Genomic DNA, 27,065 nt, shown 5'->3' on the forward strand with positions numbered 1-27,065 from the left:
TCTTTGTGTTTCAGGTTCAGTTTTAGGGGTCTTATTATTTTTAAAAATAATTTAAACTATTTTGTTAGAGGTCATAAAGGCAAATATATATTTTACTACTAGCGAACAATGGGTACAATAAAACACAATAACCAACACATCCAAATAGTTTTATTATTATAGAGCAAGAAGAGGTTAAAAATGAATTTTGTATTATGTGTTGTTTGAGTGATGCTAAAATAAGGAAGGTATAAAAAATAGAGTGCTCACTATCAAAAAGAGTGAACTGTCTAAATAAATACACAGTTAACTACAGTAACAGTTAACAGAATATGTACACATTATACAATTAAGTTGTTTTTGTGAAAGTTGAACGGTGACAGTCCATCACTCTGCCCAGCCCTGCCTCTTCCTCCACCAGACCTGCAGCTGCTGCAGTCTCTTTTTCCACCGTAAAATTTGCTCTGCTGCATCTGCAGCCCTTCACGTCCTCAGCTCTGCTTCTCAGGCCTGACTTGGCCGGTGTGCTTCACGAGTTACTCTTCAGTTGCTCGGATTAGTTTAGCACAGTCTGGTTCAGCTATGGGAATGAAACCCAGCTCAGTATTCCATCTCTGACCCATTCAGCCCTGTAATAATTATTCATATATCAGTCAGCTAGCTTTGGCTTATCAAATAGCAAACTTTATATCAAAATGTGCATAAATAATATGTGTTGCTGGGCAGCCAGGCCTGCCACAACTGTTGCATGCAAAATTTCCAATGGTGGTCATAACGACTCCTCTGGCAGTTCAAAGAATAAATTATGAATTGAAAAAAAAAAAATTCAATAAATAAATGTTTTTTATTTCCATCTCATATAAACAAAAATTCAAGATTTATTAATATAACTTACTTTGAGAAAAGTTATAAAATAAGTGAAGATGCAGTTTATATATAATTGTTGCATAGCATTGAGCCCATTAAAAAAGTCTGATTAATAATTGTTCAAATAAATGAAAGTCTTTTTCTAGAGACATTTAAACAGCACTTTTGACTTTTTAGCCAAATCTCAACTTTGTTTCAGTGTTTGTAGTCACTGAGTTTTGAAGTGGAACAATTTCTAAAATTAGAGATTAGATGAAACTTTATTAATCCCTCGGGTGGGTTTCCTCCGGGAAATTCAGTGTATTTTCAATAAGCATGTGAAAACACAAATGGAATTTTTTATGGAATTCAGTGAACGAGCAAATCTAAAAACAATCAATGAACTGAATTGAAATAACTACCATGGCTCATAAAATTAAATCTAATTAAATGTATGCACAAACTTCTGAAACAATATAAGAACTTCCTCATCTGTAGATTTAGATTTTGAGGTCAGTTTTAACCACAATATTGACGTAAACTGAGTTACATAACTGTACTAAATTGATGGTTAACATTTTAATTTTGTAAAGTGGTGTAATACAAAGAAACACCTAAATCCAGTACTTCCATACTGGATTTTAAAAATGGTATAGTCATCGTTTGTTGAATGCTACGCTAGATTTGGAAGATAAAAAACACTTTGATGTTTTTACATCCACCACAGAAATTTTCATATGTAGACTGAAGAGTGCTTAATCTAAAAGCTGAACTTCTGATCTCAGATTTGAAACTGGCAAAATTTAGAACTTTTATAACTGGATTTTCTTTTTAATCCAATATACCTTGCATAGCTGCACATTCTGCCTCCAGTTTCTAGACTCAAAATAGATGACTTGCCAAAAAAAAAATCGTGCTTTCATTTCTAGTACTGTGACTCACTGACTTTTAGGCTCACTGTAAACAATCACGCTATATAAATCTTTAAATGAGGAAGTGAAATTAACTTTGAAAATGTTTTTGTTGGAATTAGAGTACATCAAAGTTAACGGCTAATCACATTTCAGAGTTCACATTACAATAGACGAGATCAGGCTGCTGCAGATGAAGCAGTAAACATCTTTTCGAAGAAGTGTGGATTAGCCTGGTAAGAGATGCTCAGCCCTGCAGTGTTGTGGCTCTTTATCATATGCGCGTAGCAGAGATCCCTAAGGGAGAAAGTGGTTGGAAAATCACAGGCCTCTAGCAGCATAATGCTGTGAAAGAGCAAGGAAAGCAGAGCTTTCTACTTAGCGTTCTACAGCGTGATAATTAAGCCCATCGTGTCAACAGAGGGATAGCCAGAGAGCTTGTCTCTAATAGATACTGGCAGAGCAGAGGACTTAAATTAAAACCTCAGCCCTCACTATGTGCTTATTGGGTTACATGCATTATGTAGTGGCCTATTAGAGTCCAGGCCCAGGTGGACTTTTAAATATTAGCATTTCATTTCCCTTAGTGTTGCTCCGAGGAACTGAAGCTCTTCCTAACCCATTTCTTTATCTGCCCAAAAGTGTTTCACTGTCTCTCAAACTCTCCCTCCAACCCATTTTTCTCTGTCAATCATTGGTTTGGCTAATCAGTGCCCAACTCTGTCCATTTCCTTTTCCATCACAGTTTTCCTTTCTTTGTGTTAGTCCTGGTAATTCTAGCTTCCTTTGTCATTCTCTTGTTGGTTCTGTAATTGTTTGACTGAATGATTCCTAATTTTTCATCATCTCGTAATTATTTTTGAGGGGTTATGATGTTATGTGGCTAATGGTATGCAACTTGCTCCCTCTTATAGAATTTCTTTTCACTAAAATGATAATCTGTGAATTTCTTATTTGTATTAAAGGCAACTTCAGGCCTTTTCAGATGCAAAATGGTATTAATGAAAAGTTTCAGTCTGGTTTTAAACCTCGCCACAGCACAGAGACAGCCTTACTTAGAGTTTTTAATGATCTTCTTTTAACTGTTGACTCTGGCTATTCCGTGGTTTTAGTTTTACTTGACTTGACTGTTGCTTTTGACACAGTTAACCACAACATTCTTTTATCAAGATTGGAACATGTTGTTGGTCTCAAAGGTACGGTTTTAACTTGGTTGAAATCCAACCTCTCAGAGAGGTCGTTCTCTGTTGCTATGGGGCAACACTACTCAGCTTCTGCCCCTATTTATTGTGGTGTGCTTCAAGGGTCCGTGCTCGGTCCTTCTCTTTTCTCTTTGTACATGTTGCCGTTGGGATTAATTTTGAGAAAATACAACATCTCTTTTCACTGTTATGCCGATGATATCCAGATTTATTCACCTCTGAAATCTGATGTGTCTGCTTCTTTGCAACCTCTGTTCAACTGTTTGCATGAAGTTAAAATTTGGTTATCACATAATTTTCTTACATTGAACGAGAATAAGACCGAAATCATGGTCTTTGGTAGTCACACTCCGCTAGACCAGTTAGCTGATGCCCTAGGCCCTCTCGCTAGCCATCTCTCGCTCACTGTAAGGAACCTTGGAGTGTTCCTGGATGGCTCTTTTAAACTTGAGAGACAAGTCTCCACTGTGGTAAAAAACAGATTTTGCCAGTTGCGTCAGATATCTAAAGCAAAGCCGTTCCTTCCTTTAAAGCAGCGGTCCCCAACCCCCGGGCCTCGGACCGGTCCGTGATTCATTTGGTACCAGGCAGCGAGAGTTGAGGCTCAGGTGTGAGATGTATGGTTTTCAGGGTTTTTATTGGTTTTCAGCGTTATTTTGTTATCGTTTTTATCTTTAACTCGGTTTTCCTGGGTCTTTTCACGTGTGTTATGAATAAATCTTATTTTTTTCGGTACCGGTACTAGTTTTATTTTGTTGTATTTTTCCGCAACACCTTAAAGGCCGGTCCGTGAAAATATTGTCGGGCATAAACCGGTCCGTGGCGCAAAAAAGGTTGGGGACCGCTGCTTTAAAGGACCTTGAAAAGCTTATCCACGCATTTATCACATCCAGATTGGACTACTGTAACTCCCTCTACTCGGGCCTCCAACACTCTTCTCTTTACCGGCTTCAGTTAATTCAAAATGCAGCTGCGTGTCTTTTAACAGGTACGAGAATCTATGAACACATAGCCCCAATTTTAGCCATACTATATTGGCTCCCTGTTAAATATCGCATAGATTTTAAAATTCTTTTGTTCACTTTTAAAATTCTGAATAATTTAGCGCCCAGCTATCTCTCTGAACTACTCCACTTATACAATCCCGAACAGAGCACTTAGATCATCCAATCACATGCTCCTAGCACAACCTAGGTCTCGAATGAAGTCGAGAGGAGTGCAGGCCTTTGCAACCGTGGCACCCAGACTCTGGAATAACCTCTCTGTTCATGTCCGTACTGCAGAGTCTATCCAGTCTTTTAAATCACGTCTTAAAACTTATCTTTTTACTTTGGCCTTTGATTCTAACTAGTTGGCTGTTCTAGCTTATTGTGTTGTTATCTATTGTTTGTTGTCCTGTTTTATTGTTCGTTTTAATTGTCTCATGTTTTTACTGACTGTGAAGCACTATGGTCAATACTGTTGTTTTAATATGTGCTATATAAATACATTTTGATTTGATTTATACTCTCCCCAGTTCTCCACTGCAGCTTTCCATTCTTTCTCTTCTTGTACCGGGCTTATTTCCCACCAACTAGCCTAGTCATACTTGGTTAGTTGGTCCCTCAAACAGGCACAAAATGCTGTGGAACTAGAGAGAGGAGACGCCTTAACGCCCACTCACATTCTGGGCCATCTGACCTCAGGAAATCACAGTAGGGTGGGGCCAGGTTTCACAGTGAGCTCACCCGAAACCCTGACTGATTGTGACCCACACCCAGTTTCACACCTTGGCTCAGGCAATTAGAGGATCATCAGGGGGTCCTTTTGTCCCTCTTTGGGGAGATATTCCCACTAGGTTTAAATCTGGGACTCCCCACCATTTGACCTTAGAACTGAAGAAGCTTCTCGGATGAGAGGTGAAACGTCTTCAAGTAACTTAAAGAAGTCCAGACGCTTTTCTTTGCAAGATCAGGGTCCAACTTTATATATCTGTTTAATTCAACCAAAGTTCTGATGTTTCACATGAATACCACTTCACTCAGAACATTTACCGATAATGAACCAAAAACTTTTAATTTTTTTCCTTTTCATCTCATTGTTAGTGGGGATTGAGCGTGCTCCGAGGTCCTCATTAAATTTCCTGTCCAGTGCCTTAACCATTCGACCATCGCATCTCTCTTTTTTCTGTTTCAGCTTACCAAACCATCTCCATTCTCTTCTCTTCGTTCCATTAGTTTTATTTCCAAAAATGCTCCCCCTTTCCACTCATATTTCCATTTCCTACAAGTTCTCCTTTAAAATCTCTGTGTCACTTCATGTTATTTTTATCTTTAACCCCAACGCTTCTCCCTGTATATACATTTGATGCAATCGTATGCTTGATGGAAACCACAAAAAGGCTTTGAAGATTTTCCTCATGCTGTTTTGATTTTCTAAGACCACACATCAAACAGCGGTAACCTGTTTGTGCAGAATTACTTGAAGTATGTTTGATTGGTTTTCATCAATCCAGTATAAGGAACTCCTATATGCATTTGGCAAGTCCCAGTTGCTGTGCAACAACACTATCGTCTAATGCAGATTTGTTAGAAGATGTGGAAGTGACTTGAGATCTTAGCTTGTCTGTCTGTACACACAGCCTCTCTGCTGTAACATCAGAGCACTCTGTGTCTTAAGGATTTTTCACCAACATACAAAGACAGAAAAAGTTGGTGAAGTCTGAAAGTTTCTGCATTTTTGGTTGATAACTTGGTCTTATCTTGATACTTTGAACCATCCATGTTCTACCACTTGTATAGGTCACAGCAACATAGTCAAAGCAGAGATGGTTAGATCGCACTCCTCTATCCTTTCTTGGGGATATGAAGGTGTTCCCAAGCCAGCCAAACAGATGTAATGTCTCTAGTGTGTTCTTGATCTGTCTGGGGGTCAGGCATGCCCTTTTTAGTTTGGATTCACCCACGAGGAATTACAGATATCGGAACCACTTTAATAGGCTCCTTTCATGGAAGACCATTTGCTCTACTCTGAGCTTTTCCCGAATCACTAAGCTCCTCACACTATCTATAAGGCTAAGCCCAGACACCGTTTGGAGAAAGCTCATTTCTGCCCCTCTTTGATCTTTGGGTTGCTACTCACCTTTACGCTCAGTTCTCTCTTTGCCTCAGTAGAGAGGTACAGTTTCCACCTCACTGCAGATGCTGCAGACTACTTGAAGGAGCATTTCCCACTTACTACAAGGTGTTTAGACAGATTAGACAAAGGGTAAAGTTATTTAGCAAGAATATAGCACTGTGGTTAGGGGGAGGAAAAGGTACTGTACACCAAAACTGAATCTCAAATTGGTTTGTTGTAAATTTGCAGCACACTATGCATGCTAAGCATAGCTAAAAAAAACATGCTAAAAAATCACCTGCCAGTAATTTTATTGTTACAGATCCACTATCCACTTTACTGCTGCTCTCTTTCCCCTCAGTAACTAGTTTGCTGCAGCCATAGCTATGCACTTTGTGACTGACAGTGACACTGTCACACTCCTGGAATAAACAAGGAATTAAAAGCTTTATGAAGACATTGTACAAAATAATGTCTGGGCAGCAGTCCAAGACCTGGAGCTTTGGAAAGGTTAATGCCACAGGACCAGAATCACACATGTAAACCAACAACAAAATGGTTGGAAAATCATTTTCAGCCTAGCTGTAGCATGACCTGATGAGGGTGGTTCAATTAAGACAACATGCTGGTGAACTGTGAAAATGTTTGGGCCAGTAGCCAACAGTCTGCTGATGTAACTCACACACCTTCTTATAAACAGGCCATTCTTCGACATAGCTCGCTGAATTCAAATTGGAGATTTAAGATTAGACTATGCAAATTTTCCAGCACAATACTGGTACATGTGTAAATGAAAATGCATTTATCTTTATGCTTCCTGAACCTGTCGAGTGACGTAGAAGAGTGAAAATCATCCATTTTTAGATTCTAAATCCCTTCCGTGCTTTTCTTCAAGGATTAATGCTGTGAATAGATTCCAGGCTGGTGAGTAATTGTTTAATTTTATACTACCCCAGCAGTGGTGTGTCACAATTAAACTAAAGCTGAGTGCTTTCTCCTCATTTATTATATACAAACAGCGGTAATGAATATGTGATTGCTGCAGTGTCATATAATATGTATGATAAATATGGTTGGGAGTCGGGTAAAGAGCATTAATACTTTACGTGTTGCCAGGGGTGTTGTGAGGAGCTGACAACATACAGCTCTGGGGCTGTTTTAGCAACACGAAAAGCTGTTTTAATCCACACAAACATATTCGCTGTATTCTTCATACACAGAGGAAGGGATAAGGGCACCTAGCACGCACAAAATATAAAGGTTTGGTGACTGAGGCACTGTTAACCAGACAGAAAAAATATGCATCTCTGGACATTGGACACTTTTTGTAAAAGAATGATTTGAGGCTGAAGTGGCAGAAAGCAAGAAGAAAGTTTGGTTTGGAAGATTTTCTTCTCTGGTTTCAACAAAACTACAGAAATATTAACAAACATGTACAGAAATGTACCACAAGCACAAAGAAAATTACACACCAGTTTCATATTGTTAGTTGCATATTAATATTAATTTATTGTTGTTATTGTCATTGACTGTGTATCCCATTTAATTTAACAGTTTTTAAATTTTATTTAAATGTTATAATTCATTATTTAAATGACTTACTTTGTAGGCTTTTAGTGATTTTAGTTTGCCTTGTTTTCTATTAATTGCTCCACCTACTCTTGTAGTGATTTCTTGTGCTGCATTACAGGAGCCTTTGTGCCATAACTGTAGCAGGAGCTGCTACTTGCTAATCTGCCTTTGTAGATTAAGTCAATTTCTTTTAAATATACAAGACAGGATTTACTTTTTAATCATAATAGCCAATGGCGTCTTTAGGGTATCTGACTACTTCATCACTTCATCACATTCTCACAGCAGTAGTTGTTGTAGTTTCGTTACGTTTTTGGGGTTTGAGAAGTGGCTTAGTTTGTGTCTCCAGGTTAATTATAGATGACTTTTGACTAGGTGATTAGGTTATTTATTCTTTTTGTCCCCTTTCTGTGTTTTGTCCCTTAGCGTCTCCTTTGTGAAGTCAGTCATGTCTCCATGTTTGTTTAAACAGTCTCCGTCTTGGTTTTAGTTATGTTTCCTGTACGTTTTACTAAGAGATAAGTCTGTTGTCTCATGTGGTTTTTGTTCAGTTTAACTTGTCTCGTTAATTCTGATTTGCTCCCGCGGTGTTTTCCACTTGTTTTCCATCTTCCCACATTACCTGCTATGTATTTATTTTGTGTCCCCTTGTCCTCTTTCAAGTCGTTTTTCATGCTCTTTCCTTCTGTGCCCCTTGTGTTTTGTGTTTCTTCTGTAGTCTCTGAGCTTTTATATTTTAGATATATATATTATAGTAAAGTAACCTTTTGAGTGACCATCTGTCACTTGGATCCACTCCCTGCCTGCCAAACTGTGATAAAAGGCCTGGTATAGTAATGAGCAGCAGACCCCTGCTGGTGGTTATGATCAGTTGTGTTGTTGACATTTCAAGACTTATTATTACTTTGTGAAAAAAACCCAAACCTCAATCGCTGTCCTGATATCTGCTAACAACAAATAAGTTGCAAGTAGAAGGGGGTGGCTGTTTTCCAGGGTTAGCTTGACCCTTAAATGACAGGTGGTGGGGGATTACGCACTGGGGTCAATGGGATTATCCATGTTAAAAATACATAAGTGGTTTATTAACAGTTTCACTGAAAGAGTTAAGAGGTGGCATATGTTATACTCATGAAAGTAATAATAAAAGCAACACCCACATTAAAACTCCATAATGTTTTGCAGTTTATTGCCAGTGCTGTCATTATAATTTTAAGTAGTGCTGATTTTTGTGTTGTAAAAAAGTAGCAAATCATGTTGCAGGTTGTTGCATTGTCTTGCTTTTACAACATTTGACACTTTTCTAACATTACGACCGAAAAATCACGAGTGGATATAAACACAATAGAATTAAATCAACCCCAAAATATGGGTCATACCTGAACAATAAATATTACCACAAATAGTGAGTGCTGCCAATCTGTTTGCTTTCATAACAGATTAGTTTGAGACTGGGCAAATGCCAAGCCCATCACTGATGGAGCAGGAGGAGGATGCAGGTAACCCTGGTACTTATTACTGCCATAATGTATTTTTACAGCAGTCTTAATGTATTTTAGAAATGACTGTGTTTGATACAGTCGTGGATTTATGCATTCATTAATACAAGGTTCCATAATAATAATGTGTGTAATGCATTTTGTAATGTCATCCCTTTGCTGATTTTCTCAGCTTCTGTCAAGTTACACACAAAAACATATGTCAAACAGATTAAACCAGAGATTTCAGGAAAGAGCCTGACAGACTTTTATGATATTCATTAACAAGCCATAAAAACTAGCACCTCTACTGTACTGTGTCTGTACAAAAAATCCTACCTACCACCTCATTACAATTCAGAGCACTGACTGGATCCTAGTAGCTCAAATGCAATTCAAGATTTGTTAATAACAAACCATGTATATCCATTAGCTTTGTGAATGGTGCCATTTAGGGCTTAAGACTCGTTATGTTGATCTACTTATTATTTTTCAGTCAGTTTCTACTCTGTTGTGTGCTCCCATCTAACAAAAATGTACTGGTGAAATGACAGCTATCATCTTATTATCTAATTATCCCCCTCTGACTGTTTCACTGTAGATGGGAGGCACCATGTACAACACTGGGAAGCATGTGTCCCTGCGGCCAGACAAAGCCCACCTGGTGAACATCTCTGGGGGCCCACTGGGATACAGCTACCGTCTGGAAGAGGTCCGTGTCCACTTTGGGAGTGAAGACTCTCAAGGTTCAGAGCACCTTCTTAATGGACAGGGCTTTCCTGGAGAGGTAAGAGACAAGACATGCAACCATGGTAAAGAAAAGAGAAAAATTACACTGCTTTAAGGTTTTAAAATTAGGTCAATACAACCTGAATTTTAGGCCAATACAGCCTGATTTTACACTGTGTTACTGTTTATTTAAACAAGATAAAAAGAAAAATATGTATTGAAGGACAAACAAGGCACACCACAGGATCTGATAGTTTGTAGAACCACTTTAGGGAACAATAAGTCGGAGTAATCATTGCGGAGGAATTTTGGCCCATTCCTTCTCACAACACTTCAGTTCTTCAAGGTTTGTGGTCATTTGTTTATACATAGCTCTCCTAAGATCCCACCACAATATTGCAGTATTGACTTTGCCTAGGGCATTGTAACACTATGATTCTTGTCTTTTTCAGTCATTTTCTTGTAGATTTGCTTATGTGCTTGGAATCATTATATGATGTAATTTTGGAAAAAGTTTACCTGTCGGACATAAGACCTCACATTAACTCTGGAGGTGTTCATGGTTTGATTGAACTTGCTGGAATGTCCACTTCTGGGAAGATTGGCAACTCTCTCGATTGTTCCATGTGAATAATCTTTTTCCCTGTATTTGTTTGGAAATGTTCCGCTAACGATTCCCAGACTGATGGGCAACACCTTTTTAGGATCATTGCTGATGTCTCATTGTTAGCATAAGTGATGGTTGTTACAAAGTAACTCATTACTGTTACTACAGTTTCCTTTAACTCTTGGACAGTAATGTGTTACATTACTGTCCAAGAGTAAGTAAATGGCCTGTGAATGGTAAATGGCCTGTATTTGTATAGGGCTTTACTAGTCCCTAAGGACCCCAAAGCGCTTTACATATCCAGTCATCCACCCATTCACACACACACATTCACACACTGGTGATGGCAAGCTACATTGTAGCCACAGCCACCCTGGGGCGCACTGACAAAGGCGAGGCTGCCGGACACTGGCACCACCGGGCCCTCTGACCACCACCAGTAGGCAATGGGTGAAGTGTCTTGCCCAAGGACACAACGACTGAGACTGTCAGAGCCGGGGCTCGAACCGGCAACCTTCTGATTACAAGGCGAACTGCCAACTCTTGAGCCACGATCGCCCCTAGTAATCATATTACAGTTACTAATTTGAAAAAAATACATTACTTACTTTTGTTGCCCAAGTTCAAAATCCACTTCATATCCACACTTGTGCAACAATATCTTGAACAGATTCCTTGGAGCCCAAAATGGCTGAGTTTGATGGAGGGAGATATGCACATTACTCTTTATAATTTATTGCTTGAAAGGACAAGATGTAAACTGTGCCCTGGTCAGAAGCAACTCCCCACTGCTGCAAACACGACTTCCGATCTCTCCAAGCACTTACACTAACACTAAGCTGGTATCAAAGAGTCCCACAGCAGGAGCGAGAGTGACACTCAGACGGTGTATGGTGACCCCAAGCAAGCAACCAAAGCTTGTTTTCAGCAGGTAACCAAAGCAGAGATGAACAGGCCGGTGGCATCATACATAGTGGAGGAAATATTTTATGATGGGATGGCCATCTTTCAGAAAGCTATTTAGCAAATGACCAAAAACAGGAAAAAGACCAGTCTCAGACAGGAAAAGTTTCTCCAGATGTATCGACTAGCAATGGAAACTGAGTTAAAGAAAACATTTCAGAGCTCTGCATGTTTGTCTACGACTGTTGACATTTGGACTTGCCACAATAAAAGCTTCCTGTGACTGGATTAACACGAATAACTTTCACTATGACAAAGCTGCAACTGTCTGCAAGCAACTGAAAGAACGACACACATACGATGTTATAGCTAGTGAAATTGAACTGATTCATTCAGTTTATGGATTGTCACGCAAAGACACGGCAACTGTCACTGACAATGGAACAAATTTTTTTGAAGGCTTTCAAGATGTATGAGCCCACAGCATCAGGTTCTGATGAAGAGGATGAAGAACAAGCTGTGACATTCACAGATGTTGGAAACGTGCGCTCCACTGACACTGACCAAGGACATTTTTCTCTCCCCCTTTACCTGAGATACACACTAAACTTAATTTCAAGTAATGATGTTGACAAATGGCTTACAGCAAACACATATCAGAGTCCATATCAGTGTACAGAAGTGCAACAGGAAAATACTCTGGCCTTTGGACTGGATAAAAACTCACTGTGCCGACAACAACGAGATGGAAATCAGATGTCATGATGCCCCATCCTACGTTACAGACATTCCCACGCAAGCTTTGAACAATCTCTGTAGCCGACTAGCCGTTGACTCCAATGTGTATTGGTTCCTTTACTAACATTGCTGATAAAACCACTCACTGTGGCTTTGGACATTTTCCGAGGTGAGGATAGCTTATGGCAGCTTCCAACTCTGGAAATCTCTAAGACACTGATGCTGCAAAGTGGGCTCTACAGATGACACCTGGTCTGCCTGAAGCCAATGTCCAGGTGTGCCTACTGTTATATGAACTATAAAAGCTATAACTGATAGGATTGTTTAACTGATTTTGCAGTTTCAGTCTAGAATTCAGACTACTATCCCTTTATTGTATTGTTTCCTTATTAAAGGGATCATGTGTCTCAGTGATAATGCATCGGTTTTATCAGAACATGTCTCTCCTGTCTGCCTGTCGCACTTTGCACCTGTCAACTTGTTAAACATATGTTCTTTGTGTTTTCTCCTAGTACTTGTGTAAATGCTGTAAAATGTAAATATACTGCTTTAGTGAAATATGCCTATAAATAAAGAATATAAGATTGTAGGCCTGTATGCAGTCGACTTGCATCTTTGTAATTTACACTTTGAAGTTTGCATGAGTTTCCATTAAAAGTGATGTTATCACACCTCTTAGATGCAGGGTTGTTCTATAGCTATCTTATTGTACGACACACAGGTAACGCTATCAGATGTTTCTATAAGTAGAAAAACTAAAAAATTAAACTGAACTCAACCACTAGTGTGTTAGTGTGTACATCTTGATGCATTCTCAATCATCCAGGTAAGTAAATCTCCAAAAGTTGATTGTGTTCATCTGGACATAGCGCTTTGTGGGAGAAACGTTTCATTACTCATCCAAGTGACTTCTTCAGTCTCAGCTGACTGCAGGTTTCAATCTTATAAACAGTACATTTGCATAATGACTGAAACCAGCCGACTGAAGGAACAATGGGCTGGGAGGTCAGTTCCTTAATCATAATTATGCAAATTCTCATGACCATTGATCAACAATCACTGACCAAAACCCACTGATCAAAGCCCACTGATCAATGGCCATGAGTACCATTCACAGAGAGTTGGGGAATGGCTGCAATCACAGCATTGTAAGATGGTGAAAGATGTACCCTTAGGCCCCTCCTCGATTCAGAGATAGTCTTTCCTTTTTCACGTAAATGGCCTCCTTGACTCCGCGCTCAAACCAGCGTTCCTCCCTGTCAGGATGTGTACATCCTCATCCTTGAAAGAGTGTCCACTGGGATGATGTTTCTGTAATAATAAACACATTTAGCTGATTAAAAGAGGCTATCTTCTATGTTTGACACATAGAACATGATACAGCATGATACATAAAACCTTAGACTTGAACACTGAGCCAGTAATCCATCTCAGTGGAAATTCAAACCTTGTTGCCAAAATTGAAAATGTTCAGTTTGGGGCTCTGTGGAGAGACCCCAAGCTTGTCTGTCTTTAACCAAACAGTAATAACAATGGTGCATTTGTTTTGTAAATCCACCCTGTCCACAGAGATGAAAGTGTACACTTCTGAGACACTTCTCAGTTTTGTTATGCAAATTTTATTTGTGATTTCACTTCTGTCAGAGATGTTCTGGAAGAATCAGTAATCTCACTCACTAAATCAAAACTCAGAGCAAAAGAGCTACTACTATTCTTTCTAAATAACTGTAAGTACTGTTCAGGAGACAAGCCAGTGTTTATACAACCTATGAACAACAGGTTTTAGTAGTCAAGACACAATATTCATGTAGTGTGACGATGGCAAATAGAAGGATTAGGATATACTAATACTGATGATGACAAGAACATGTAAATTTTACTTGTAATAATAACTATACAATAATAGTAACAATGAAATTAGAGATGCTAGTAAAAATGAAAGATAATTGTTTCTCATTGGCACTAAGAATCAGGCAACATTTATCGATAACTAATGATCATGCCTCGTTTGTTTAAAAAAAACATTCACGGCAATACTTAGAACTGCAAGGTGAACCAAAGCAGACGAAGCTTGGAATTGGAATAATAAGTTGCCTGAGATGCAGAGTTGTGGGGATGCAGCAGCCCAATAAGTGCGAAAGGTGATCTGAAGCAGTGACAAATAACATGCCAGTACTTGTCAGGGGTGTACTGAAAGCAGTATGTAGATTTGTTTAATTCACTAATATGTTATCTATCGCCTGTGTAGTCTGTTCTATCTAGAACTCGTAAGCTGTATAAAATGTAACTGTGTGTTGAAGAGATGTTAATGCAAATTTGAGTTAAGAAGTTAGCATCGGTACCATTAAAAAAGTCTTCTGGCCATTTTAAAATAGAGAGAAAGAGAAAATGAGTTTCTGTGTTGGTAGAATTGTATAAATATTTGATGCAATTTTCCAAAGACCTTTAAGTTCCACAGTGTTCTATAACTGAAAAACTCAATTTAACAGGAGTTCTTATAAGTTTGGATAATATGACTGATTTTATTTGATTTATTATTTCAGAAATTCAGAATTCCAAAAAAGAATTTCAAATGCTAAACTTGTGAATTAAATGTTGAAAAACAACAAAAACATTATTTTAAAATAAACAAAGAAGATGAGTAATTCTTTTGTCTTTCTATTTGGTTAAAATGAATTTAGTTCATCGCTTATACATTCTGTTGTTGCCTATGGTTTATCGGAGGGAAGGTGTAACTGTGGAGGTCGTGATTTGAAGTGCTTTTCATTAACTTGTCAGAGTTACATATATTGATATACTTTTAAAGCATATCAATATCGAGTTTTGATCATAATTTAGAACCTGCTTACTCTGCCATAGGAGTGAAGAGTAACACACCCCCAGATACTTTTTAAAAGAAAAAAGTTTTTCCGATTCTTGTTTGTGAGTCAAAAATCGAATCGGTCAGGCAGTATTAACTGGGGATTGAACTGGAGCTCAGCCTGAAGGAGCAGTTCTTGATTTATAAGTCAGCTTATGTTCCAGTCTTCACTTTTGATCATTATTTTCGGGTCAGGGCCAAACAAATGGCAGCACAAATACATGCGGTCAAATGGCTTTTATAGGGTGGCTGAGTGGACACACATCAGATATTGTTTGGCCCCAGAAGCCTTTCTTTGTAGTTTTTTCAGACATTTGGACCAACGCAAGAGCCTGTTGAGGAATTACATCAAAACTGGAATTAAAAAGGAAAGGAAGCATAGATTGCATAAAACATGGGCATTGCTGTCATTTTTAAATTATTATTTTTTAATAATAGAATCTTTGTTGAAACTCTGTTGGTTTTTAGCGTCTTGCAAACCAGGTTAGCAAGCTGCCTCGTTATCAGAAAAACACTAACTGAAAAATTATCCAGCAAGCTTTGAAACTTTAGTAAAATCACAATGTATACTGTAAGTTGTAGTTTGGATATGCTATTTTCCTAATAAAATTAAATAAATGTTATGACGCATTCTTTGCTTCTCATTTTTCACTCTGCTCCCAGGAGACCTTGATAGATATACCTCTTTTGTTTTAGGAAATAAATATGTCTGCTTAATTTATTGCACAGCGCTTTCCCTCTTTTTTTTGTGTTTGTTTCTTCCTTGTTATACCTGCATTTAAAAGTTTGTGAAAATTGACTATGACTAGATAGCCCTGACTTTTGAAGACTAGTGGCATGATCATTATACTTTAACGTCCTCTGTCAGTACGTCTGTGAAGGTTCTCAGTCATCCATGTCCTCTGTCAAATTAGAAGTTTTCCAAAACATACATGTTAGAAGGCTGTTGCTAATGCTACACACCTCAGAATTCTTTTCCCTTCCTTCAGTCAGTCAAGCACCTTCGTCAAAAAAGGAAAGTATGCAAAAAAGTTTTGTTTTTTTTGTATTATGGTGAAATTTAAGTTGTAAAAGCTGCATCTTTGCTAGAAATATTCTATAAATTGCTGTAAATTTGTTTTTTCCTTTCAGGTCCAGCTGATCCATTATAATCAAGATCTGTATGCCAACTACAGCGAGGCAGCTAAGAGCCCTCATGGAATTGCTGTGGTTTCCATCTTCATAAAGGTCTGCTTGTTCTTCTGGGAATACAGGGCAATAGAGTAAAAAAGCAATTAATGCTGGTCTCAGACACCCCAAGACTCATACAAAAAACAGCCAGAATACAGAGGTGTAGTGCAGGGGTGATAAACTCAGTTTCACTAAGGGCCACACAGAGAGAATCTCATTAAGAGCCAGATATACAGTATAGAGTTTATTGACATGCTTTAACTTAATTGAAAGTGTGTGTGTGTGTGTGTGTGTGTGTGTGTGTGTGTGTGTGTGTGTGTGTGTGTGTGTGTGTGTGTGTGTGTGTGTGTGTTATATAGCCCTTTCAGAGTTTGATCCAAATATAGCCCTCATAACTAGTCCACAGAACAGGCGTATTAGTCTTTATAACATTAGTCATGCAGGATAATGTATTCTGACTGCAGTTCTACAAGATGCATTCCATTCAGCTGGCTCACAACAGCCTGACAGCTCCTACCAGTACGGTGCACATAATAACACGAGATGTGTCCTGATGTAAAAGCAAAGTAATAAATCTTTAATTTTGTTGTTGCACACATTTATGCAAGTCTGTTCCAGCTTCTTTCACAGGCTTAAACATGGCAACTCACTGAGTGTCTGACTCCTCAGTTGAAATCTGCTTTCAACTTTCCTTTTTGTTTTATTCTGTGCTAGCTAACCACTTGGTTTGCAGCTTCTGTCATAACGACAAATTAGTTTGTCATATGTAGTATTTTATACCTGACACAATCTGATGGGATGCATCATGAAGTTCTGAAAAAACAAAACAACCAAGAGTGTTTCTTTGCATCTTCATCCACTTCTTTTCCAGTGACATCACAGAGGTGAAAGATGGCTGTTTTGATTTAATGGTGTTGAGTGTAATTGCTCTTGAATCTTGGCCAAATCCGAAGAACAATTTATGACTGTGAGCTTTTATCCTGACACTGAGCATTCGGTCAGAGAATCAGACTATCATCTGTATCCCTCTGTATGTATCTATGTATGTATAACACTGTATTGAATTAAACTTGCAGAAGAGCTTTTACCATGTACTCTCTAACATACGGCTTTAAAACCTCTCAGTTGTGGATTATTTATTGTCATTATCTAAATGAAATAGAGTGCATGGAAGAAAAAAAACTTGCATTTGCTACATGTTTTATAGCATTATGTGTTTGTGATTGTCTGTGATTCTCCTTTTCAGCTCTCTGAAAATTCCAACGCCTTCCTCAACCGTATGCTCAATAGAGACACCATCACCAGAATTAACTACAAACGTAAGATGCACAGTCTTTACCTGACACACACATATACACACTTATTCTTTTTGTCTTTAGATGAGCTAATTCAGTTCAGAACATTTACAAACCTCTGGTTCTTGGACTAAATAAAATCTTGAAAACTTTATGTGTACTATATATAACCTTCTATGATGTTTGCTTCTTGAATTTTCATCTCTATATAACCATATATACAGAAACATAGGGCCTCACTTTATTTTAGGTCATCAGCATTCTACTTGCACCAAATCTTATGCTGTGTTCAGACCAATGCAAAGTTTTTGAGCAGAGTGTTAACAAGTGGCACAATGATGTAGTGGTTAGGACTTTTGCTTCTGTCACAGTCTGGCGAGGGCAGACTGTATGAATTGAAAAAAGGACCCAAAATGCAGACTCCAAGGAACAGGGAACAGAACTTGAATGTTAACAAAAAACAAGCCGTTTAATATGGCTGGTAAAAAAGGTACAAACAAAGGGCAAGGCAAACTGAAGCAAAATTAACACAAACCTAAACTGGGAAATCTAAACAAACAATAAGAAAAACCTAGACAAGGAACTAGGAAGCATGGGAAACATGGTGTGGACAACAGACGACCTGACAATCACACACTGAAAACAGAGGACTTAAATACACAGGAGGTGATTAGGGGAAGTGGGAACACATGGAGGAACAGCTGACTGACATGAGCCTAATGACAGGACAAGGGAAGTGAAACTAAATACAATGAACAAAGAACACACGACTCCTTCAAAATAAAACAGGAAACATGAGACAGACATGATAATACAAACTTGATAACATAAGACACGCAGCATGAAACACGAAGGGTGAGGGGAAACTTAAATACAGGGGAAGAAAACACAAGGAGTCTAATAACCAAATGAACTTAGATAACCTAATGAACAAAATAAACTCAAACTAAAAACGCTAGGTCAAAAGACCCAGGATCATGACAGCTTCTTTTGCAAGTAGATCTTGGATTTGAAGTTTACGTCTGAGGACTTTTTGCAGAGCACAGTCTACATTGCAGTTTGTACATTTGTACATATATGTAGATAAACAGCAAATGACTTTGTTTCTCTGCAGTTTCTTTAGATTGTGGCATAATATGTTTTACTTTTTAGTCTTTTAACTTTCTTCACTTTGATAGACAAATTCAGTGTAAGTGATTTCTTGATTCATCAGGTCTTTTGACAATAACTCTTGGCTGTGGCTATTGAATTTGAACTTAGTTTTCCAAAAAAAAGAGGTTATTCACAGTTTGTGAATGATTTAACAGGTGGTAGGTTTGGACTTCTTTCTCTGAATAAATGTAATAAACATTTAAATACTGCATTTTGTATTTATCTTTGTCTAATACTTACATTTTACATTACAGTGATCTGAAACATTTAAGTAAATATACAAAAAGTGATGAAGGCGAATACTTTTTCACTGCACTCTAGAGGTACATTTTGAAAATGCTTCAACTTCAGTTTAGCCTCTTACTCCATTCTTTATTCCAGCTATTGGTCGGAGTAAGTAAAGGTAATTGTTCTTTCATTGTCCTGGGTGAAAGTGAAACGGTCTGGAAACAGTTCACTAATTATATTCATGAAAGTAACATGAAGCAAAGCTTCACTACTGTTTGGTCTGAATACACCACGACGGACTTAGGAGTCTGTCTTGAACCTCTAAAGCTGCTACACAACAGTTCATTCTGACACTACAAAATCAGTCTACATCTTGTTTTACATAACAATGCTCCCTGATAGTTAAATCTGTCTTCAGAAAGAAAGCTTCATTAATTACATATGAATCAGTGCTATATTGCCCACAATCTGCTTTCCAGCCTCTGCTGTGAAGATGTACAGTCCTCTGATGAACTCTCTTCCTGTTAATGAGGCTAAACATAGCAGAGCTACATAACAACCACACAGACTAACCACAAGACATCCATATGCTTATCCTTATTCTCCGTAAACTTAGGTTATACTAATCTAAACCAAGATCCAATTCAAGTTAATGTTGAGGACTACCTGTGGGAACCAGCAGTGAGTTCTTAAATTAGATGTGACTAATGTAACTGATAATAAGAACAGCAACTATATTTGAATAGCACTTCATAAAAAGCACAGTTACTAAGCGCTTTGTTATTTGGACAAAAACAAACATGTACATGTCTCAGGATGCAGACATGGTGTCATAGACCTCCCCAAAAACTGAGCAAATGAAGGAAAAGGAAACAGTATGAGTATCGATTCAGCCAATCTGATGGTCTTAGAAAGGCTATTCCAAAATTTAGAAGTTGCATGGTAATCTGGCCATGTGATAGATCTGAGCTGTACATTCACACCACAATCCTAACCTTTGATAAAGGCATTCCTGAGCTTTTTACCCACCCTGGCTATTAACATCAAAGTCCATAACCTAAACCAAACCTTATTCTCATTTAACCCTAACCCTAATACTTTAAAACAAACCTTTGAAGGTAACTCAGAAAGAAAAGACCAGCAATTGCTTTACTTCTTTTAAAACCTAATAATGGTCCTGAAATAACCCTATGCAAGCAGAGAAATCGTGGATCAGTCACTTCAGAAAGGTTTTACACGGACTTACACTCACCAGCTTCTTTATTAGTTAGATCTTGCCAATGCTGGGTTTGATTCCCTTTTATGTGGTTCATTGCGTTGCTGGAAATATCCCTCAAACGTATGATCCATATTGACATGATAGCACCACACAGTTGCTGGAGATTGGCCGGCTGTAGGAGGAACTGCCCAAAAAGTGTCGGCCATGCGGCAACCCTCCAATTGTAGGCCATGTTTGCCAGTCAACACTTTATTTATTGTGTCTAATAAATTCAGTGAGGGTTTAATGATGTAGTGAGGAGTTACCCTAACCATTTCTTACCCAACCCTAACCCTTACTTTATTCCAACGTTACACCAGGAGTCTGAGTATGGATACTTCTGCTGATTCACTTTCATGTAGTACCGCATACTTAGGTTTGCAATGTTGGACCATGATTATCATACTTGCTATTATATAATATGAGATTTGTGAGTTATAGTGCCTCTGAGCACACAGTGAAGCTGATAATTTAACGTGCATAAAATATGCCTCAGCACATTATTTGTACCAACAATACCTGCTAAAAATGTGCAGATGTTAGGTTGACATATAGCCTCCTTCTGCCGGGTGAAGTTGTTTGTTGGTCCTTCTCTTTCTATTACATGGCCAACACAAGTGTGCACTTAGCATTTTGAGTGCTATGAATACACCACCTGGGTACTCAGAGCACTTGCACATTCAAAATAGTGGAGTTTTGGTATAGACATATGCAACTGGAAAAGCATGAGTCTTTATATTAAAATGTAAAGATGCATCTCGTCAGCACTTGTATTTTTAAAGTTCTAATTTAACTGTGATAATGTGATGAATGCACTAAAAGACACACATTTTTCTGTTTTTCATTTGACTGGTGTCTCTGTTAATAGGTTAGAACATAAGCGAACTTGCACACACAGCCTAACGGGCTCCCCCTGCCATTTTTCTCTTTTCTCTAGACGATGCCTTCTTATTGATGGGTCTGAACATAGCTGACCTCTACCCCGACACCACACGTTATATCACCTACGAGGGCTCCATCACCATTCCTCCCTGCTATGAGACATCCACGTGGATACTCATCAACAAGCCAGTCTACGTGACACAGATGCAGGTATGAAAGTGTAGCACAGGTATCTGGCGTCTGGCGGAAAAAAATGACTTGTATTGTGTTGATCGGGGAAGAAACTTGATTTCTAATTTTCTTGCTGGCATGGGGTACAAACATGCCTCAACTGCAAATTACACCTTCATAACCTGCAATTTTCAAACCGTCTGTTTTTCCCTAAGTGGTTTAGATAAAGCAGGCTGTTGTAACAGTAACGTAATGAAACGACAGAAAACAAACAAATCCACTTTCTTTATCTTATGGTCTAAAATAAAAGCTCGATTCAACTGTGCTGGTTTTTTTTTTACAAGGTCCTCAAGTCATTGAAAATCCTTTTGTTTAAAAACAGAGTAAAACCTTCAAAAACTAACTAGAGCTGTAAACACAATGTAACGGAAAAAAACACCATGACTTCATGTCCACAAGGTCCGTACGCAATGAAATCAACAGCTGCACAACTCCAATTCTTCTATTCATTGCTTCACTGTAGCAGTACTTTTTCAACTACGTCTGCTCTTGATCAGATAATAAAAGAAGAAAAAAATCAGTTTTGTTACAGAGACATCAATGCAAGATAAACCAGGGATGAGATATATTGCAAAATGAACTTGTCCTACAAGATGTTTGTCAATGCAGAATCCAGGATGCCCTATGCTATTCTAGTTAATATAAAAGCAAATAATGGCTAAGGCCCCTGGAAAGTGACGCGTATCACCACAAGCACCACATCCCAAAAAGAAACTATGCTGAGAAAGAAAATGGTAAAAAAATTAATCTCTGTCTCTCTTCCACAGCATACCTTTATCCTGTCCTCCTTCTCCCACCCCAACCGGTCGCAGCAGATGGCCCCGCCCCTCCCTGAGCCTGGTTCTGCTGGAGGTTTCTTCCTGTTAAAAGGGAGTTTTTCCTTCTCACTGTCGCCAAAGTGCTTGCTCATAGGGGGTCATCAGATTGTTGGGTTTTTCTCTGTATGTATTATTGCAGGATCTACCTTACAATATAAAGCACCTTGAGGCGACTGTTGTGATTTGGCGATGTATAAATAAAATTGAATTCAATTGAATTGAAAAAAAAGGACTATCATTTCACTGCTGGAAAGAGTGTTGGCACTCAAGTTACAACATTTCTGCTAGACTGGTGAGGTAAAAGTGATGAACCCTGATAAATGGAGCCAACTGTTACCGACAGTGCTGAGATGTTTTCTTGGTTAGCTTTTTATTAATGCTGTGGGACAAATATAATTACTCTATGTGATTAGTGCTTTATATCCAGCTGTAAACTGTGGGATCATTGATAGTCACCTTGAACAGACTGTGAATAGCTCACAGGGCTAATAGAGAGAGACACTCTCACATCAACACCTATTGATCACCTGTTTCCTTTTTGCATTATACTACAGAGCTGGGCAGCAAAACAAAAATATTTGGTAAAAAATTTTAATTACATACAATAATTACAAAAAGTAACTTTAACCTGTGAGGTCATCGGTGATGAAACCAGCCCTAGCTATGAAGTCTAAGCCTATGTTTATCAGGAAAGCAAAAACAAGTTGTTTTTTGTCTCACAAATGTCAAGACTTGTCAAGAGATTAATTAAAATCAAATGAAAAATGATATATTATGACAGTGCAAGCTTAGAGTCATAATCAATGATGATTCAGATTTATAGGGTCAAACTATATGAATTAAATACCGTGACCTTTTCTGCTTGGTCAGAATAGTTGCTTTATACTATAGATCAAATCAAATATGCAATCTGTAGACCAAGAAGCTCTGTGTCAGAGTGCAGCACATTACAGTCCAGCACAGCAAGCGCCTGCATGCATCAGTGAAATCCCACACACTATGTGCCATTTATTCTGACTGCATTCCCCCTGTTCTCATTCACCTGTCTTGTCTTCTCACTTACCTGTCATCCACTTTTAATCTCTCTGTCTTTTATCTTTATTTTCACTTGCTTTTTCTTTTCCCTCTCTCCAATATCTTCTCCTTTTTTTTCTCTTATGCATTTTTACCCCCCGTCCATCCATCTTCGCTCTCCACTCATCCATCTTTCCACATCATGCCTCTCGCGCTCAGTTTCATTAAGGCCCACAGTAGAAAATGTGAATCACACATTTAATAATGCATCCTGATTACAGTTTTACAAGTAGGCTCTCACATACAGACAGTGTATAACAACCTCATTCGTCTGCCCAACATACAGTGGGGCAAAAAAGTATTTAGTCAGCCACCGATTGTGCACGTTCACCCACTTAAAATGATGACAGAGGTCAGTAATTTGCACCAGAGGTACACTTCAACTGTGAGAGACAGAATGTGAAAAAAAAATCCATGAATTCACATGGTAGGATTTGTAAAGAATTTATTCGTAAATTAGGGTGGAAAATAAGTATTTGGTCACCTCAAACAAGGAAGATCTCTGGCTCTCACAGACCTGTAATGTCTTCTGTAAGAAGCTTTTCTGTTCCCCACTCGTTACCTATATGAATGGCACCTGTTTGAACTCATCATCTGTATAAAAGACACCTGTCCACAGCCTCAAACAGTCAGACTCCAAACTCCGCCATGGCCAAGACCAAAGAGCTTTCGAAGGACACCAGGAAAAGTATTGTAGACCTGCACCAGACTGGGAAGAGTGAATCTACAATAGGCAAGCAGCTTGGTGTGAAAAAATCAACTGTGGGAGCAATCATCAGAAAATGGAAGACATACAAGACCACTGATAATCTCCCTCGATCTGGGGCTCCACGCAAGATCTCATCCCGTGGGGTCAAAATGATCATGAGAACGGTGAGCAAAGATCCCAGAACCACACGGGGGGACCTGGTGAATGACCTGCAGAGAGCTGGGACCAAAGTAACAAAGGTCACCATCAGTAACACACTACAACGGCAGGGAATCAAATCCCGCAGTGCCAGACGTGTTCCGCTGCTGAAGCCAGTGCATGTCCAGGCCCGTCTGAAGTTTGCCAGAGAGCACATGGATGATACAGCAGAGGATTGGGAGAATGTCATGTGGTCAGATGAAACCAAAGTAGAACTTTTTGGTATAAACTCAACTCGTCGTGTTTGGAGGAAGAAGAATACTGAGTTGCATCCCAAGAACACCATACCTACTGTGAAGCATGGGGGTGGAAACATCATGCTATGGGGCTGTTTTTCTGCCAAGAGGACAGGACGACTGATCCGTGTTAAGGACAGAATGAATGGGGCCATGTATCGTGAGATTTTGAGCCAAAACCTCCTTCCATCAGTGAGAACTTTGAAGATGAAACGAGGCTGGGTCTTCCAACATGACAATGATCCAAAGCACACCGCCCGGGCAACAAAGGAGTGGCTCCGTAAGAAGCATTTGAAAGTCCTGGAGTGGCCTAGCCAGTCTCCAGACCTCAACCCCATAGAAAATCTGTGGCGGGAGTTGAAAGTCCGTGTTGCTCGGCGACAGCCCCAAAACATCACTGCTCTCGAGAAGATCTGCATGGAGGAATGGGCCAAAATACCAGCTACTGTGTGTGCAAACCTGGTAAAGACCTATAGTAAACGTTTGACCTCTGTTATTGCCAACAAAGGTTATGTTACAAAGTATTGAGTTGTATTTTTGTTATTGACCAAATACTTATTTTCCACCCTGATTTACGAATAAATTCTTTACAAATCCTACCATGTGGATTCATGGATTTTTTTTTCACATTCTGTCTCTCACAGTTGAAGTGTACCTCTGGTGCAAATTACTGACCTCTGTCATCATTTTAGGTGGGGGAACTTGCACAATCGCTGGCTGACTAAATACTTTTTTGCCCCACTGTAACAACTACTGACAGTGATTTGGTTGGAAAAAACAAATACACATCGATGGTAAAGCATAATAATGAATCTTTAAGTTTTTCGTTTCACATATCTCTATGGGTCTTAAATCGAATGTTTCACACGCCTGAACATGACAACTTAGTGGTGGTGTAGGAAATATCATTAAAAACATATTAAGAGTAGCTGAGCAGTCACCGTGCACACTGCTGTAACAACCAAGCGGACCAAAACTGACATGCGGCTGGATTAAAATTTACAAAACGCTGGATTTGTCTCATGGATGCCGAGTTTGACACGTGTTCTGCACAGTCTTCAGTAATACATACAGGCTTTCATTCGTGAGCACCTACTCCTTTCCATAGCTTCAGTGTAGGCTGCAGGGGGTAATTGGGGAGACTCCTTTAAGCTGACTCAGTTCAGTTCATTGTCATTGTGAATTGTGGCAAGTGGCAAAAGTGACTCCTCGATTGGTGGCACATGCTGAAGTTGTGTCATTTTTTTCTTATTGTGCATCTTCTGATTTTTGTAACCTTGTGTGAGGCAAGCAGGTTGGACTCAGAGATATGTCTGTGCAGGGGCAGCACAGGGGAAGATTGCTGTTGAAAAAGATGTGATGTTCGGCAGAAACCTCCAAGAACACTTTGTTCCTGTTTCAGTGTTATAATAGTCTTCATCTGAACCCATCCAGTGTCTCTGAGACCATTTTGTTTTGTAGTTTAGCACTGCCTGCAAAACTGTAGTTTGGGGGCTTTTTAACACAACCACTCCTTTGGGGACAAAGATTGTTAATCATCAGTATGTGCAAAACTGTAATGAACTAATTACTTTACACCAATTTGTGAAATTAAATTTAAAGTATACAAAGTAAGTATCAAAAAGTATTTTAAGGTAGTATTAAAAATATCATCGAGTTAAAGGAGCCAAAATCTTATTATTGAACAGTTGTTAAAATTGTTCATGCTCTTCAACTACTAGAAGATTGTGTTTCTTGTATGATTAACAGGCATATTAGTAATATAGTGGACGTTTTGATTTGACACAATAGAGAAAGATAAGATAAGATAAGATAAGATAACCTTTATTAGTCCCACACGTGGGAAATTTGTTTTGTCACAGCAGGAAGTGGACAGTGCAAAAGTTATGAGGCAAAAATTAGAATACAATAAGAATAAATACAGTACACAACTGTACAGAATAGAATAGAATAAAATAAAATACTATATACAGTAGAATAAAATAAAATAAATATACAATAAGATAAAAATAGAATACAAATACTATATACAACTGAGTAAAAATACAACGATGACAGAAAGGATTATTGCACTTGGTGTTATTGCATATGTATGGATGTGTGTGCTTGATCAGTTAAAGTCTTTATTATGGAGTCTGACAGCAGTGGGGAGGAAAGACCTGCGAAATCTCTCCGTCCCACACCGTGGGTGCCGCAGTCTCCCACTGAAGGAGCTGCTCAGTGCTGTCACAGTCTGCTGCATGGGGTGGGAGATGTTGTCCAACAGGGATGACAGCTTAGCCGCCGTTCTCCTGTCACTCACCACCTCCACTGGGTCCAGAGGGCATCCTAGAACAGAGCTGGCCCTTCGGATCACCCTGTTCAGTCTCTTCCTGTCCCCAGCAGAGATGCTGCCGCCCCAGCAGACCACACCATAAAAGATAGCAGAAGCCACAACAGAGTCATAGAAGGTCTTCAGGAGTGGGCCCTCCACTCCAAACGACCTGAGTCTCCGCAGCAGGTACAGCCTGCTCTGCCCTTTCCTGTAGAGGGCGTCTGAGTTATGAGTCCAGTCCAGTCTATTGTTCAGATGAACACCAAGGTACCTGTAGCTGTCCACAGCCTCAATGTCCATACCTTGGATGTTCAGTGGTTGCAGTGGAGAATGCTTGTGCCTGCGGAAGTCTACCACCAGTTCCTTGGTTTTACTGGCGTTGATCTGGAGGTAGTTCAGCTGGCACCAGTCCACAAAGTCTTGGGTCAGACCTCTGTACTCCTTGTCGTCCCCATCAGTGATGAGGCCGACTATTGCAGAGTCATCAGAGAACTTCTGCAGGAAGCACTGGGTGGAATTGTGGGAGAAGTCTGCAGTGTAGATGGTGAAGAGGAACGGAGCCAGAACCGTTCCCTGTGGGGC

The 27,065-nt window shown here is 39.1% G+C and overlaps 1 protein-coding gene across 1 annotated transcript in view; it reads left to right on the plus strand.

The window, feature by feature from the left end:
* Positions 1–27,065, plus strand: part of LOC308411954 (carbonic anhydrase-related protein 10-like) — a 144,052-nt gene that overhangs the window by 98,980 nt on the left and 18,007 nt on the right. Inside the window, exons 4-7 of the mRNA XM_080906022.1 lie at positions 9,683–9,868; positions 16,050–16,145; positions 17,335–17,407; positions 20,959–21,113. Coding sequence (XP_080762148.1) covers positions 9,683–9,868; positions 16,050–16,145; positions 17,335–17,407; positions 20,959–21,113 — 510 coding nt within the window. The remainder of the gene's footprint in view (positions 1–9,682; positions 9,869–16,049; positions 16,146–17,334; positions 17,408–20,958; positions 21,114–27,065) is intronic.

This window comes from Rhamphochromis sp. 'chilingali' (genome assembly GCF_963969265.1).
Source record: "Rhamphochromis sp. 'chilingali' genome assembly, chromosome: 15".
NCBI classification, from domain to species: domain Eukaryota; kingdom Metazoa; phylum Chordata; class Actinopteri; order Cichliformes; family Cichlidae; genus Rhamphochromis; species Rhamphochromis sp. 'chilingali'.